An 18,283-nucleotide genomic window follows, 5' to 3' on the forward strand; every position below is an offset into this window, starting at 1 on the left:
TGCAATATATGAAAGCAATTATATGCATTTATACATTTTGTTAAGCTATTCTGAGCATATCACTAGTCAGATGAAGACCTATATGGGCGTGAAACCTTAAAATAAAAAATATCACTACCATAAAAAAATAAAAGGAAAAAAAAAAAAACTGTATGTCATTAATCATGACAGGCTAGTAAATTTGTGATTGGGCCTTTGGGCATTCACCCACCTATTGTTCAGACCTACCTGCCTGTATTAATTTTAATTAAAAACTAAGAAATAAATTGTAACAGAAGATATAGTTTTAGGGTTTCACTCTACAGCAAAATCATTATTTTTTGCTTAAATATAAACTTGCAATAATTTATTATGAACTTATATCTCTTTACATTAACTAAAACAAAAATTATTAATGTATATAAATCTGTAATCTAGTTATTATAAAACGATATATTAATTTGTACCCAAAAAAAAATTATTAATATATATGTATTACCAAAACTGCATCATGTGAATCCGAATCAGTAGTCAAAAAAGCAAAAGCTGCTCGTAAATAAGGATCAGTTAACTTTTCCCTAGTTTTTGAGCACAGTTCTCGCCACATACTATATTTATCTGGGCTATAACCTTCAAAAAAAAAAAAAAATGAATTTGTTACCATAGCTTTTAGTTCACTTGTAAGTTTTAAATTGACATTATTAAATAAAAAAAACCCAGCACAGTGGGGTCGTGGCATAGTTGGGTCAGTATAGATGATATCTGATAGTGATTAAAATCACTATCATAAAAAACGCTTCGATGCAAATCTGTAGATAGTGTTTAATTTAAAAAAAAAAATTTGTCAAAAAAGTAGGTCTTATGAGAGCTGAGAAAATAAATGATAACTACAAAAAGAAAACCACATAGTAAAATAATATTAATATGAATTTCTTCTCACGAGAGGAGACTACAGTAATGGAATCCTTGATATTTATTGAAGTTATTGAATCTAAATGAGATAAAAATCAAATGATTTGAAAATTTTATTCTAACTCAAAAAAAATGCAAAATTTTATTGGCCACAGACGGATTTGAACCTCGTATCCTAGGCATGTAAAACACAAGTGTTAACGACTAGGCAACTGTTCGTAGCTTTCGTGACATGAAAAAATTGGCTAAACATTTTTTTTTAACTCAAAAAGAATTAATAAAAATTCAGTGCCACAGTCGTGAAAGACCCAAGTGTTACCGTCTCAAAAACCATACGTCTCATTTGTCACTTAATAAAAATGGAAAATTAGCTAGTTCAAATTTTAAAGTTATTTTTCTCACTTCAAAGAAACAAAAAAATTTAAATATGATTAATTTTTTATACTATGTCATTTAGATTGATATAATATTTATGAAAATCAGTGTAATCCCCTTATAATAAAATAAAATACAAAACCAAGAATTTTAATACAAAAATAGTATATTTTTGAAAACGGTAGCTATTTTCACCATGAAGACAAAATAAAGTCCGAAATTTTTTTTTTACATAATAAAGTAGATTATATTATCTTTAATTTAATATATATAGAAAAGTGTCAGACTTTCCGGAACACTTTCAAAAGTTAAGTTGAAAAAGTTCTACTTTCTATATGCATTTTTATGTTTTGAATCCCCCCTTGTATTAAGGGAAAAGGTCCGATTTAAAAAAAAGCATGTCGAATGAAAGAAGTATATAAATATTATTTCTTATAAAAAATTGTATTGATCCATACATTTTTCAAAAAGTTATAAAATTTTAAAATTAAAAATGTAAAATATAAAATCGAGAATTTTAACATAAAAATAGCATGCGGTAGCGATTTTCACAATTAAGACAAAATAAAGTCTGAAATTTTTTTTTATATAATAAATTATAATACATTTGCTTTAATTTAAGTTATGTATAAAAGTGTCTGTATTTCTGGAACACTTTCAAAAGTTAAGTTGAAAAAGTTGTCATTTTGAATCCCCCCCTGTGGGCTGGTAAAGGGTTAAATTTATAAAAAAATATACCAAATGATAGGAAAAGACATCAATCATCTATAAAAAAAAAAATTATATTGATATGTTCATTTTTGAAAAAGTTATGGCTGTTTTTAGTAAAAAATGTTGAAAAAAATTCGAAAATTAGTGATTTTTAAATTTGTAATTTTTTTGGAGATTTCCCCCATTTACCGGGAACGAGGGAAATTTTTTCAATTTTTGAAGGTAATGTCTTCGACTAAATACGATTTGTGATCTTTTGACGTATCGTTGAAAAAAATCGGTTCGATGAGAGCTGAGAAAAAGTGATAACAAAAAAAAAATCACATTATAGTATAATTAATACTTTCTTAGCTTCGTATAATTCGAATAATGATGGACCAGTAGAACGTTTCATTATTTTTATTCATGTTACAAGTCATACAAGTGCAAATCTTTCTTTGTGTTTACTTAACTTTTTGAAAGAAAAAAATATTATCATAGAAAATTGTCGTGGGCTATGACAACTCTAGCAACATGAGTGGGACTTATACTGGTATGCAAGCAGAAATAAAAAAGTGCAATTCATTTATTGATTATATTCCGTGGACATTCGCTGAATCTCGTTCCACAATCTGCTGTAGATTGTTGTATTGAAGCAGTTTCATTTTTCGGTTTTGTCCAATAAGTTTACAATTTTTTTTCCGCCTCTACCCAACGCTGGGATATTTAAAAAAAAACTTTAGTAAAAAATTGTCCACTTTCTAAATCCAAATCAGTTACTAGATGGAGTGCAAATGCTGAGGCTGTTAAAGCGATATTTATAAGTTACGAGAATATTAATGAAGCATTAAAAAAAATTCAAAATGATACATTTCAAAAATAATCAACTCGACACCAAGCTTCTTGTTTAAGCTCAGTATACGGTTATTTAGAAACTGTCATTATGTGTGAATTATGACATAATATTCTCGAACTATTTAATAAGTGTAGTAAAAGTATTCAAAGTGGTGTAATTGATTTGTACACTGCAATTAATTTAATTGAGTCTTAAAATTGTCCTTCAAAATATAAGAAACCAATATGATGAATATGAAAGTAATGGCATGAAAAGGGCTAAAAATGAAGACTATAAATTAAGACACACAAAAAAAAAATTATAAAAAATAAAAAAAAAAAACCCAGCACAGTGGGGTGGCGGCACAGTGAGGTCGTGGCATAGTTGGTCATGTATAGATGATCTCTGACAGTGATTAAAATCACTATCATAAAAAACGCATCGATACAAAATCTGTAGATAGTGTTTAATTAAAAAAAAAAATTTTGTTAAAATAGCATATTTTTGAATACGGTAGCCATTTGCGCATAGAAGATAGGTCGTCGGGACAATTTTTTTTTTTATTTTATAGTACATAAAATAAGCTTTAATTTGATATATGTTTAAAGGACGCAGTATTTCCGGAACATTTTCAAAAATTAAGTTGAAAAAGTTATTTTTTGTAAAAAAGTTACTATTTTAAATCCCCCCAGTGAGCAGAATAAGTGTTAGATTTTCAAAAAAAATTATATCAAATGAAAGGGAAATATCTAAGGTTTCAATACAAAAAAATATTATTTTTATTTGTTAATATTTGAAAAAGTTATGGCTGTTTTAAGTACAAAAAACATCGTTCTAGAAGGTGATTTTTATCGCAAATATTACATTTTTTTTTAAATTTCGACAGCAATTTGCACATAGTATATAAGGTGTCGGGACAAATTTTTTTTTTTATTTTATAGTACATAAAATAAGCTTTAATTTGATATATTTTTAAAGGACGCAGTATTTTCGGAACATTTTCAAAAATTAAGTTGAAAAAGTTAGGTTTTGTAAAAAAGTTGCTATTTTAAATCTGCCCCCATGAGCAGGTTAAGTGTTAGATTTTCAACAAAATGATATCAAACGAAAGGATAATATCTAAGGTTTTAGTATAAAAAGAAATTATGTTGATTTGTTGATTTTTGAAAAAGTTATGGACGTTTTAAGAAAAAAAAAGTGAAAAAAATGACAAAATTTACCGATTTTTAAATTTGTAATTTTTTTGGTTATTTCCCCCATTTACGGGGAACGAGGGGATTTTTTTCAATTTTTGAGGGTAATGTCTTCGACTAGATACGATTTGTGATCTCTTAACGTATTCTTGAAAGAAATCGGTCCAGTGAGAGCTGAGAAAAAGTGGCTACAGACATAAAAAAAAAAAAACACATCATAGTAAAATTAATACCTTCTCCGCTTCGCATCGAAACTAAAAAAAATCTTCAGTAAAATACTACAATTTTTTTTATACTTTTTAAAACACCATTTTAAACTTTTTATGCTCAAGCGTTTTTAATATTATTATTATTATTGAATATATTTTTGTATATTTGCATAACTACTGTTTTCATAATACACCTTTATAGCAAATGAATATTATTGATTGATCTTAAGTTACATAATTACTAAGATACTTAAGATAAAAAAACCCAGCACAGGGGGGTCGCGGCACAGTGGTGTCGTGGCATAGTTGGATCAAGTATAATGATATCTGACAGTGATTAAAATCACTATAAAAAAAAAACGCTTCGATGCAAATCTTTAGATAGTGTTTAATTTTAAAAAATTGGTGGATTATTCCAAAAGCTTCATAAACTGCTAGTTCCTTATTAATATCCTGATTAAGATAAAGTATGTCGAATGAAAAAGGGATTATTAAAAAATAGTATTTCCCATAAAAAAATTATATTGATCAATACACTTTTCAATAAGTTATAGCATTATAAAGTTAAAAATGTAAAAAATAAAATTGAGAATTTTCACACAATAATAGCATTTGGTAGCCATTTTCACCTTGAAGATAAAATAAAGTCCGAAATTTTTTTTTTCCATGATAAAGTATATTACATTAGCTTTAATTTAAGATATATATAAAAGTGTCAGACTTTCCGGAACACTTTCAAAATTTAAGTTGAAAAAGTCAATTTTTTGTGAAAAAGTTGTCATTTTGAATCCCCCCCTGTAGGCAGGTAAAAAGTCAGATTTATAAAAAAAATATACCAAATGATAGGTAAAGACATCATGCATCTACAAAAAAAAGAATTATATTGATCCATACATCTTTCGAGAAGTTATAGCATTATAAAGTTAAAAATATAAAAAAGAATTTTTTTACAAAAATCGTATTTTTTTTATTAAGTTTAATGTCTGTTTTCACCATGAAGATAAAATAAAGTCCGAAATTTTTTTTTACCATTATAAAGTATATTACATTAGCTTTAATTTAAGATATATATAAAAGTGTCAGACCTTCCGGAACACTTTCAAAAGTTACGTTGAAAAAGTTCTACTTTCTATATGCATTTTTATGTTTTGAATCCCCCCTGTATTTAGGGAAATGGTCCGATTTAAAAAAACAGTATGTCGAATGAAAGATCTATATAAATACTACTTCTCATAAAAAAATTGTAATGATCCATACATTTTTCAAAAAGTTATAGCATAATAAAGTTAAAAATGGAAAATACAAAATCGAAAATTTTCACACAAAAATAGCATTCGGTAGCCATTTTCACCCTGAAGATAAAACAAAGTCCGAAATTTTTTTTTTTCATAATAAAGTATATTACATTAGCTTTAATTTAAGATATATATAAAAGTGTCAGACCTTCCGGAACACTTTTAAAAGTTAAGTTGAAAAAATTAATTTTTTGTAAAAAAGTTGTCATTTTAAATCCCCCCCCTGTGGGCAGGTAAAAAGTCAGATTTATAAAATCTATGTTTATTTTTAAAAAAGTTACGGCAGTTTTTAGTAAAAAAATTTGAAAAAATTTCGAAAATTAGCCATTTTTAAATTTGTAATTTTTTTGGAGGTTTCCCCCATTTACGGGGAACGAGGGAAATTTTTTCAATTTTGAAGGGTAATGTCTTCGACTAGATACGATTTGTGATCTTTTGACGTATCATTGAAAGAAATCGGTTCGGTGAGAGCTGAGAAAAAGTGGTAACAGACATACAAAAAAAAAAAAAAACACATCTTAGTAAAACCAATACCTTCTCAGCTTCGCATCGAAGCTAAAAAACACATCATAGTAAAATTAATACCTTCTCANCTCAGCTTCGCATCGAAGCTAAAAAACACATCATAGTAAAATTAATATCTTCTCAGCTTCGCATCGAAGCTAAAGTATATTAGAATCTACAAAAACGTAATAGTTGAACTTTCTAATATTTTACAAAATCACCTGAATTATTGCTGCACTATATACATAATCAATAATCAATTTCAAAAAATTTTTGGTACTCATTCGCAAGTGTTTTAAAACATCAAGAAAAATGCCTTTATGAGTATGTTTCCAACTATGGTAGGAGTACCTGACATGTTGAGTGTTGTAGGAAAAATATTACTTCAGAATAAGCATAATAAAATTAAATGATTAAAATCAGTAAAATTTAAAAAGAAAAATTGTAAAACTTATTGAGTATAAGGTTAATGACATTTATTGATTGAGGTTTAAATTTTGAAATATTTAAATTTTAACACAATGGTATTTACAATATCAATAAAATTATGTAATGAAACAATATTATTTTATTTACAATAGTTTCAATGGGACTAAACTATTTATAATTTATATCTCCTGAAAAAATATTTAAACTTAACTAATACCAATTTTAATCTTATACCCACATATACTTATTTATAACAATGCTTGAATAAAAAATATTTAATTCATTCAATATTTATAATAATAAATTTAATTAAATTAAACATATTAGTCTTTAAATATATATATTTATTTTTACGACAAATAGCTCTTAAAAATAAATACCTGATAGAGCCATTGCAATCATGCTTAGATGAGGTAACTGATTAGCTCCTTTATTTAATGTTTCAATAGCATCACGCATACGTAAATTGAATATTGCTATTGAAGCTGCTCTTGTGTAAGAATTTTCATTTTCTAATTTTCTTAATAAATTAGATATATGAGACACATTGTTACGGTCAAAGCCCCAATCACACAAATATAGGGCATGATCTCTAGCTAAACTTCTATATAAGTTTTACAATAGGATTAATTAATAACATAAAATAAAAAATATATTTTAAATATTAATTTAAAACTAAAAAATCACATTCATAAAAAAATCATAATTTGGGAATAATGTTGATGTTACAATCATCAGTGTTAATCATAACTATATGTACTGTATAAAAGAATTGATGATGGTATCAATGTTTCCAAAATACAAATACAAAATTTTTTAGTTTTGTTTGTGACTTTTTGAGTTAAATATTTTTGGTTTAAATTTGAAATATTAGCCAAAAGTGATAAATTCTTTATTTTATTATTGATAGTAAAATAAAGAAGTAATCAGGTTTGTTTTATAAGTGAGGAGAAAAATAAAAATTTGTATAAGTTTTATATTTTTTCTATTAGTATAATCTATAGCTATCATTTAAACTTTTGACTTGGAGATGTAAGTTTAAATGTATTTAATTTACAAGTGTGTTTATATTTTTCGAATTTTAAAAAAAAAGTTGAGTAAACTAATGTCGCTCAATAATACATCAAAGGAATAATCAAAATTTTTTCTTTCTCTCCTTTGCTGATAAAAATCTTATTGTTAAAAAGAAATAGAAAAGAAGTGCTTATGACATCAGAGTATCAACTGTTTTTTGTTAAAAAATAAATCATTCTTGTTTCAATAGTACAAAAAAACTACAATAAAATAATCATCAATTACTCCATACACTAATTAATTTTATTAAAAAAGTACACAAACTATTTAAAAAAAATACATCATATCTGACTTGTTCAGTGTCATGTCTGACAGATGGACACATATTGACTTTTTTAATATTGATATCAAAATATTTTATAATTAATAGTACCATAACATTTGTGTTATGTATTTCTACCATTTTAGTATACAAACTATCATTTACTTTTCGTACAATAGTAATGTATAACATTTATAAAATATAAAATTAACTATTGTAAAGAAGTTAGTATCCAGATGTCTTAAAGCTTTTTAATCCTTCCTTTCCATATATGAATTTAAATTAAATTTATAGGAGTGTTATTAATTTAAGTATTTTAAAGTTTATAATTTTTAGAAAAACATAATTTTAACCAACTAATCTAGAATGAAATATTTAAAAAAGTCGATTTAAAAATTAATTTTCATAACTACCGATAGGTTTTCACAGTTCCTTGGATGTCAACCCATTGCACATGTTTTAATTCAGACTTTAATATTGTTGTTGTAGATTCTAAACCCAAAACAGTTCTGAAAAAATACAACAAATTTTCACGTAGAAACACATTTTTTTCAGTTTAATTTAAAGTAAAAACTTACTTTATACCAGGAAATGGTATATCTGAAGTTGTGGGAACAAGACCAGTTTTAGTAACTCTTCTGTTTAAATCTAACCAAGACCAAACATTTTTTATGATAGGATCATCAACAAGTTTAGCATTTTCAACAAAATCCTGCACATTTTAAAGTAAGTTTATCATAAAAATGACATGAAGCTTTAAGTGCTAAAAAATATCAAAATTTGCTCATAATAATGGTACAAAAATTGAAATATTTTCTAAAAATAAATATATTGAGTAATAATACACACAAATTGATAAAAAAATGTTACATACAGGATTCATAAGTGTTATGTAAAAGTAAAAATAATAAACTCAGCAACAGAATAAGGTTCAGACTAATAGGAGAGCCAGACACACCAAATTTTATATTAGAAAAAAATTACTTTTTTGCTAATCGTCTCATTATTTGATAAAATAATTAAGGCCTTTAGTAAATATCAATATTAAAATGGCCTAACGTTATAACTATAATATAGGGTCATCTAAGATTAACAATTTTATTACAAGAGAATTTAAGATTACACCTTCCAAAATTGTTGAAAAATTGGGAAAAAGAATTCCAACAAATTTTGGTCAAAATTAATTATAGGCCAGTCAACAAAGGAAAAATGGTGGAAAAAATTCCCAACCAAATTTTTTTTTTTTTTAAAGTTGAATTAAGATATGTATAATGACATACTAAAAGTCCTTATCGATTGGACTTGAGCTTTTTTTTACAGCCTCTCTAAAGTTCAAAAATATGAGCTTTTTTTATTTTCTCAACAAATATTTAACTCACAAAAAAAAGTTTCGTACAAAAGTTGTTTAAAAGACAATTTTAAACAAAAAAATTATCTAATATTTTTTCATTTAAACAAATATTTTTCGAGTTACATTACATTTAATATGAGTACTAAAATTTATTTTCCAATTTTTTTCATTTTACGGTTACTTTTTATCATGTTATACTTACATTAGACACAATGTTATAAATGCATATGTGTGAGTTTATTTATTTATTGTATCATTAAAGTGTAGTGTATATTAATATACAAGCGATAGAGTAGGAAATTGATGCTATATTGTTTAAACCCAACTAAACGCTAAATTGTACATTCCGAAACAACAATCATATTATGTCAATTGCCACCGGAATTTCTTGTAATATTTTTCTTTTTCTTTGCCTTAATCCCAACTACTTGGGGTCGGCCACCCTTATCTTAAGCTTCCACTTGACACGATCTCCCACATCTTCTACACTCACATCAGCTGTCCTCAAATCGCATTCAATAGCATCCCTCCATCTCTTTTTTGGTCTTCCTCTATCTCTTCTTCCTTCAACATTCATTTCTATAACTGTTCTTACAGCTTTNTTTTTGGTCTTCCTCTACCTCTTCTTTCTTCAACTTAAAAAAAAAAAATTTGGTTGGGAATTTTTTCCGCCATTTGTCAAAATTATTCCTTCGTTGACTGACCTATCAACTGTAAGAGGGTTAAAAATTTTAACCAAAGAGTAGTTTTTTGTATTTATCTTGAAAAATAAACACTCATATGGTAAAATTGAATAACACTAAATTTGTTGATCTTGATATTTTCTATAAACAGAGCAATTACATTTTTAAATATAATAAATACATTTTAATATTTAATATTCTCTAAAATTAAAAAAGGTATTTGTTTTTAATTTTTACAGTATTATTATATTATATTTGTAATGTCAAAATATCTTACAAACTGGGTCTATTACAATACATTGTTTCAAATATATTACTAGATATTAGTTTCTATAATAATTTTTGCAACACTTTTGAGATATTTAAAGTTTAACAGAAGATAATGTTAATTTTCCTGATTTGTATAAAATTACAAAAGAATTAAATATAAAAATATTATTTTGAACATTTAAAAATTATTTAATGAAAAAAACAATTTAGAATTATAACTTTATTATTATCAATGGTTATACATTTATTGAGAATAAGAATGAGGACAAAAAGAATAATTTCTTTCGGAAGAAAAACATATCTTTTATTAAACCAATAAAAATTTTTAAATATATTTTAAAAATTAATATTTTATAGTAGACTAATAATTAGTCTAATATAATTATTATGTTTGTAATTGAAGTTTCATTATCCAATAAAAAAAAAAACCCAGAACAGTGAAGTTGCGGCATATTTGGGACAAGTATAGATGCTATCTGACAGTAATTAAAATTTCTATTATAAAGACATTTTGATATTAATTTGTTCAATTTTACAATAATTTGTATATTTGTAATTTTACAACTTTTATGTTTTTAGTTTTTTTTTTTATGTTAAATGCTTGTTAAATTAATTTCTTAATTGAAAATAAAGTAATTTTTTTTTTTAAAATCCTTAATGTAGATTTTTCATTGAGTTTTTACAAAAAGCATACTAAAAGAAAAGTTAATGTATACTTTTACTAGTAAATGTACTAGTTTAAAACACAGGAATATATGTTGAAATTGCCATTTTATACAATAGCTTAATTTTGAGATATTATTTAAAATTTTTGAGAATTTTTGAGAATTATAAGTTCAACTAGTTTAAAAAGGATTTTTTGATGCATAAACCGACAAAATCAGTCTAGTAAGAGCTAACAATTTTCACAGGTAGACATAAAAAACACACATTATGGTAAAACTAATATCTTCTTGATTTTTAATCATGCTTCATAAATTTGTTTTAAAAAGAAATTAACACAAATTATAAACTAGGTCAAAAGTCATTGAATTTGTCATATCATTATGAGCAATTTAAATCATAATTTATTATTATAAAAACATACTTTGATACCATATTGAGAAAATGCTCGCATTTTTATTGCAATAGATACATCTTCAAAAGATGAGTATATCAAGTCTTTATCACTAATAAATTTAAGATTATTTTGTCCATAAGTCCATACTATATTTGATGTAGTAGACCAATTCAATGTCATTCTTTCAAATACCCAGTAATCATTCATAATACCTTGATAAAGTTTAAATATATAATTTTATAACAATGGAAAGTTTAAATATGTTCAACATTAATGTTAATAAAATCATTACCAGTTTGGGAAATAGCCAATAATCTATTTTCATGGATTGGATGCCAAGAAAATGATGCTAAGTGAATATTTCCTTGTCCGGGATGTACAGTTCTTTCTAAAGCTGATGGTTCAGCTTCCTCCATACTTTGTTGCATGTCATGTAGACTAATAGCCATTGTATCTTTTTGTAATGATCCCAATAAATTATGTCTAAAATATTTTTGGATTATAAATAAATTGAAATAAATAAATGATAACAAGAAAATATTATAGTGAATGAACAACAAAAATGTAATGTTAAATCTTTTGGGTATCTATTAAATTTATGAAATTAACTTTTTTTCTAAAATACTCATGTAGTTTAAATGTGTTTAAAGATTTTAAAAAGATTGTATTTTAATTAGAATATTTGGATGATATTTTTTGTTTGTTGAAGATTATTTAAAAAATATTATTAATTTACAAGTGCAACAGTAAAATTAATGTTTCAAGAAATACTATTGTGTTGAAAATTTAAAGTAAAATATGACTTATAAAGTGCATATAATAACAAGTAATATTTATAATTAAACATTAGATACAATAAATAGTTTTTATATTACATTAATATATTTACCTAGTTGGACACCATTGAACTTTGATAATACTTTTGCTCTGAATAAGAGTTACAACAGGTTTTTCTAAATGTCGTGAATCCCATAGCACAATACTATTATCATTATAAGATACAATATGATTATTATTGTAAGCCGCAATATCAATACCAAACACCGCTCTAGTGTGTGCTGTATTTGTAGAACGAGATGCATCTAAAATATAAATTATAAATAATTTATATAATAAATTCCTGATATTAAACTACATTTCAAGTACTATTTCATCAGTTTACTTTTACCCAGGACAAAGATAAATGACAGATAATTTTATAAACTTCTTTCTATCTAATGAAAATAACTTTATAGTAGGTAGTAATTTCAGTTTTTAACATTTATAGAGACTTAGCTTACTAAACAATATATATTGTTTTTTTAATAATAATCTGGGGGGCATAGAAAGAACCTCCTTGTTGAATGCACACTTCAGTTTGACAACAGAACATTAAGTACATTTTTGGCGCCCCCTGGAAACAACGGTACCGACCCTAAGCATATCATTGACTAATCTTTCTAACCCTAGACCCACTATACTCTTTAATTAACAAATATGAGTCATACAAAAAGGCCCTTTTCAGGGCCAACTCTGACGATTATTTCTTGTAACATTGAAGGCATAAATTCAAACAAAGAACAACTCCTTTCAGAGTTATGTAAAGAGATTAAGTGTGACATTCTGTGCATTCAGGAAAATCATAGAAGCAAGGAGATGAATACGCCTAAGATCGAAGACATGAAACTTGTTGCTTTAAGACCACATAGGTAATATGGAAGTGCAATATTTGTAAGAAGCTCACTAATAGTAAACTCAGCCCAAATTACAAAAGAGAAAGATATTGATATATATTACTATAGAACTTGGTAACTGTACAGTAACTTCCATATACAGACCTCTAAATGCTATTTTCGAATTCAAGAAACCACTCAATTTTAAAGCTCAATCTACAATTTCATTATAGGAGACTTCAATACTCACCATACTAGTTGGGGCTATGATGTAACCGATGACAATGGCCACAAAGTGGAATTATGGGCAGAGTCAAATGGGATTAATGACATTAATCCATGACCCAAAGCTTCCACCATCTTTTATTAGTGGTAGGTGGAGAAAAGTCTATAACCCAGACATCAAAATGACACTTTGTAAATGGCATTGTACCATCATAATGCATTAAGGAAGTGTGGAGACCAATCCCACGTACTCAACATCGATCCATTGTTTGTAAGATCATGGCAATTACAAAAACCAACAAAATCCCTTATATGAGAAGATACAACTTTAAAAAAAGCCGACTGGAATAATTTCACAAAAGCTCTGGTCAGCCTGATAATTGATATAGTACCAACAAATGAGAACTAAGATAACTTCACAGACCAAGTTAAACTCGCATCAAGGCAAAATATCCCAAGAGGCTTTCACACACATTACATACCAGGTATAAAAACCGAACTAGCAGACTCCTTACATAAATACACAGAATTCTATGAGGCCAACCCGTTTGAAGAGAATACAATTGAAGCAAGTGAAGTACTAATGAAATCATTAGCACAAGAGAAGAGAACGAAGTGATGCAATCTATTAACCAGTGAAGACATGAAGTAAAACAGTAAAAAAGCCTGGAATCTCATCAAACATCTAGATTGCGACCCTAAAAATAAGCCAACTATTCCAATTGTGACTCCAAATCAAATCGCCTATAGCCTCCTAATAAATGGAAAGTGTAATAAAAATAAATACAATAAAAAATCACCTAAGCCAAGAGTAAAGCGAATAATAAACGAGGAAATCGCTGAGTTAGGAGATCCTTTTCTGTACGAAGAACTTGAAATCGCTATGAAGTTGTTAAAAAATGGAAAATCGGCTGGACTGGATAACATGTATACAGAACAAATTCAATGTTTTAGCCCTACAGCTAAGCACTGGCTATTGAAACTTATCAATAACGTTAGATCTACACTAAGACTTCCGAAAATATGGAGGAAATCCAAAGTAGTAGCATTACTTAAACCGGAAAAAGATCCCAACTCTCTATCTAGCTATCGACCAGTTTCACTCCAGTGTCATACATATAAACTTTATGAAAGAAAGTATACTTATTAACAGGTGTTTCACCTCCCAACATACGTAAACAAGTGGTAACAAACCTAAAAAAATGTAAATAAACAAATGGCAGACATGGAGAACCCTTAACAGAATAAGAGTAGGCGTAGGTAGATCAAAAAATAACATGTCGAGATGGGGTTACCTTAACGACTCTGACACAAAATGCAGATGCGCCCAAGAAAAGACAATGGCACACCTATTAGTATGTCCAAGGAACCCCAACTTATGCATGGAAGATGACCTAATGCAAGCAAATGAAAAAGCGGTGGAAGTCGCTTGTTTTTGGATAGTGGAAGGAATATAACAAATGTTTACTTTTTATATTTTATTTTATTTATGTTTATATTTTATTAGTTTTAAGTGGCCTGACACAAAAATAAAATTTTTAATTTTTTTTTCCTTGACAATTAATAATATTACTAAAACAATAATTATAAATCTATTTAAAATTGATTTAATTGAATTAAATATACAAGAATAATGGAATTAGCATTTTATATCTAACTGTATCCTTTTTTTATTAAATATTTTTTTAAATGTTTAAAAAATTCTTATATAAAAATGGGTAATACTAATGTCACTAATAATCAAATTACATTTTCATCAGTTAATTTATAGTTAAAAATGGCTGATAGAACAATATTATATAAAAAAACAGTAGCACAGTGGGGTCGAGGCACAGTGTGGACGAGGCATAGATGGGACAAGTATAGATGATATCTGACAGTGATTAAAATCACTATCATAAGAAACGCTTCGATGCAAATCTGTAGATAGTGTTTCATTTAGAGAAATTGGTGAAATATTTTAAAAGCAACATCAACTCTTATTTCTTTAATTATATCCTGATTAGTAGTTCTTTGATTTTAAAATATAATATATGAATAAATACTAATTATAGTTTTTAAATTTAGTATGAAATTGTGAGGCCAGCTATGATGTATGGTTCATAGTGTTGGGCGGTTGATAAGAAAGTAGAGCAGAGAATAAGTGTAGCAGAGATGAGAATGCTTAGTTGGATGAGTGGAGTGACTAGAGAAGATAGGATAAGGAACGAGCATATAAGAGGAAGTATAGGTGTTGCGTCAATCGTGGATAAGATGACAGAAAATAGACTTAGATTGTTTAGTCATGGTATGAGGAAAGAAGAATCGAAAGCTGTAAGAACAGTTATAGAAATGAATGTTGAAGGAAGAAGAGATAGAGGAAGACCAAAAAAGAGATGGAGGGATGCTATTGAATGCGATTTGAGGACAGCTGATGTGAGCGTAGAAGATGTGGGAGATCGTGTCAAGTGGAAGCTTAGGATAAGGGTGGCCGACCCCAAGTAGTTGGGATTAAGGCAAAGAAAAAGAAAAATATTACCAGAAATTCCGGTGGCAATTGACATAATATGATTGTTGTTTCGGAATGTACAATTTAGCGTTTAGTTGGGTTTAAATAATATAGCGTCAAATCAATTACCTACTCTATCGCTTGTATATTAATATACACTACACTTTAATGATACAATAAATAAATAAACTCACACATACACACATATGCATTTATAACATTGTGATAGGATAAGGATAACATGATAAAAAGTAACCGTAAAATGAAAAAAATTGGAAAATAAATTTTAGTACTCATATTAAATGTAATGTAACTCGAAAAATATTTGTTTAAATGAAAAAATATAAGATAATTTTTTTGTTTATAATTGTCTTTTAAACAACTTTTGTACGAAACTTTTTTTTGTAAGTTAAATATTTTTTGAGAAAATTAAAAAAGCTCATATTTTTGAACTTTTGCGAGGCTGTAAAAAAAAAGCTCAATTCCAATCTTGAGGACTATTAGTATGTCATTATACATATTTTAATTCAACTTTTAAAAAAACAAAATTTTTTCCGCAATTTTTCCTTTGTTGACAGGCCTAGATGTCAATTTTAAACTTGTAATTGAGCTAAAAGTTATGGTAATATATTCAATTTATTTTACTATAAACTTTCATAAATCTTTATCAAAAATTTTTCATCAACTTTAAAGAACCAAAAAAATAGGTTAAAATTGAAAATTTGGACTGATTATTTTTAACATATTAAAAATCAAATCAGTAATAATTTGAAAACAAATTTTTTTTTCTTTTAATTATTATTTTATATATATAATTAGTAATAATATAAAAAATTAGAAGTGATAGAAATAGTCTACTTGCAGATTTGAAAACAACGCGAAAATTTGATTTAGAAAAGTATATTTTTGCTTCTGATGAAAGTTCCTTGTAGTCCAGTGCATTTTTTTATAGTAACAAACAGTTTTTATTGAAAATTATTGTATCAAGCCCTTTAAATTTTTATACACGTAAAAGTAAAGCAAAATATAACTTCTTTATTATTTTTATAATTTCTCCGTTTAAATTACAATATTAAATATCAATTTCATACTAAATTTAATAATTATAATTAGTATATATTCATATATTATATTTTAAAATCAAAGAACTACTAATCATGATATAATTAAAGAAATAAGAGTTGATGTTACTTTTAAAATAATCCACCAATTTCCTACTTTAAAAAAAAAAAAAAATTTGATTGGGAATTTTTTCTGTTATTCGCCAAAATTACTCTTTTGTTGACTAGAATAAATCATTAATCAGAAAATTTGATGAGAATTAAAACAATGTTATTTTTAAGATTAATATGCAGTCAGAAAGTTTTTTAATTACTATTTATTGTAAATTTATCAGAAAAACTCATTATTTTTTGCATTTTTATCGTAATAGAACACTTAAATAGAAATCATAGTAATCATTTCTAAGTAATTTTTGATATTTTAAAAGATTCTACAATTGAAATAACTAGAACTGAATTAATTTTAATGATTTACTTTAACTAAAAAAAAAAAGTTATTATTTTGAATCCCTCTTGTGGGCAGGTAAAGGGTTAGATTTATAAAAAAAAAAACCAAATGATAGATAAAGACATGCATCTATATAAAAAAAAATTATACTGATTTGGTCATTTTTGATAAAGTTTAACAGTTAACAAAGTTATAAGTTTTATACACTTAGAACATTAGAACAAAAATATAATATTCTAAATCAACATTTCGCGATGTTTTCAAATGTGCAATTAGACTATTTCTATCACTTTTATGTTTTAATATTATTAAAAAATAGTATTTACATATAAAAAAAAATAATTAAGAACAAAAAAAATTGTTTAAAAAGATAGTGTTTAATTAAAAAAAAAAAATTTGTTATAATAGCATATTTTTGAATATGGTAGCCATTTAAGCATAGAAGATAGGTAGTCGGGACAATTTTTTTTTTTCATTTTATAATACATTAAATAAGCTTTAATTTGATATATGTTTAAAGGACGCAGTATTTCCGGAACATTTTCAAAAATTAAGTTGAAAAAGTTATTTTTTGTAAAAAAGTTACTATTTTAAATCCTCCCAGTGAGCAGAATAAGTGTTAGATTTTCAAAAAAAATTATATCAAATGAAAGGGAAATATCTAAGCTTTTAGTATAAAAAAATATTATTTTTATTTGTTCATTTTTGAAAAAGTTATGGCAGTTTTAAGTACAAAAAAAACCCAGTACAGTGGGGTCGCGGCATAGTGGGGATGTTGCATAGTTGGGTCCAGTATAGATTTAATCTGAAAGTGATTAAAATCACTATCATAAGAAACGCTTCGATGCAAATCAGTAGATAGTGTTTAATTCTAAGAAATTGGTGGATAATTACAAAAGCTACATTATCTGCTAGTTTCTTATTAATACCCTGATTAAGATAAAGTATGTCGAATGAAAAAGGGATTATTAAAAAATATTATTTCTCATAAAAAAATTGTGTTGATTCGTACACTTTTCAATGAGTTATAGCATTATAAAGTTAAAAATGTAACCAACCCAACCCAACATCAACTCCTATTTCCTTAATTATATCCAGATTAGTAATTATTTTAATTATATATTATATAATTTTTATAATTAATTATTTTCAAATTATTATTGATTTTTAATATGTTAAAAGTAATCATTTTGAACCTACTTCTTTTTGTTCTTTAAAGTGAAAGTTTTAATAAAAAAAAAATGAATTTATTACCATAACTTTTAACTCAACTTGCAAGTTTGAAATA

The 18,283-nt window shown here is 26.2% G+C and overlaps 1 protein-coding gene across 10 annotated transcripts in view; it reads right to left on the bottom strand.

The window, feature by feature from the left end:
• Window positions 1–18,283, bottom strand: part of LOC126908323 (GATOR complex protein MIOS) — a 35,813-nt gene that overhangs the window by 6,486 nt on the left and 11,044 nt on the right. For all 10 annotated transcript variants that reach the window (XR_007704743.1, XR_007704744.1, XR_007704748.1 and 7 more), the window contains 7 exons: window positions 12,011–12,203; window positions 11,414–11,604; window positions 11,149–11,333; window positions 8,336–8,469; window positions 8,171–8,266; window positions 6,802–7,025; window positions 479–609 (listed from right to left, as the gene is read on the bottom strand). Coding sequence is in view for 3 of the 10 variants with exons in the window: in XM_050690254.1 (XP_050546211.1) it covers window positions 479–609; window positions 6,802–7,025; window positions 8,171–8,266; window positions 8,336–8,469; window positions 11,149–11,333; window positions 11,414–11,604; window positions 12,011–12,203 (1,154 nt within the window). In the remaining 7 variants the exon portion in view is untranslated. The remainder of the gene's footprint in view (window positions 1–478; window positions 610–6,801; window positions 7,026–8,170; window positions 8,267–8,335; window positions 8,470–11,148; window positions 11,334–11,413; window positions 11,605–12,010; window positions 12,204–18,283) is intronic.

The sequence above is a fragment of the Daktulosphaira vitifoliae genome, unplaced genomic scaffold (genome assembly GCF_025091365.1).
Source record: "Daktulosphaira vitifoliae isolate Bord-2020 unplaced genomic scaffold, ASM2509136v1 Scaffold_5, whole genome shotgun sequence".
Taxonomy (NCBI): Eukaryota; Metazoa; Arthropoda; class Insecta; order Hemiptera; family Phylloxeridae; genus Daktulosphaira; species Daktulosphaira vitifoliae.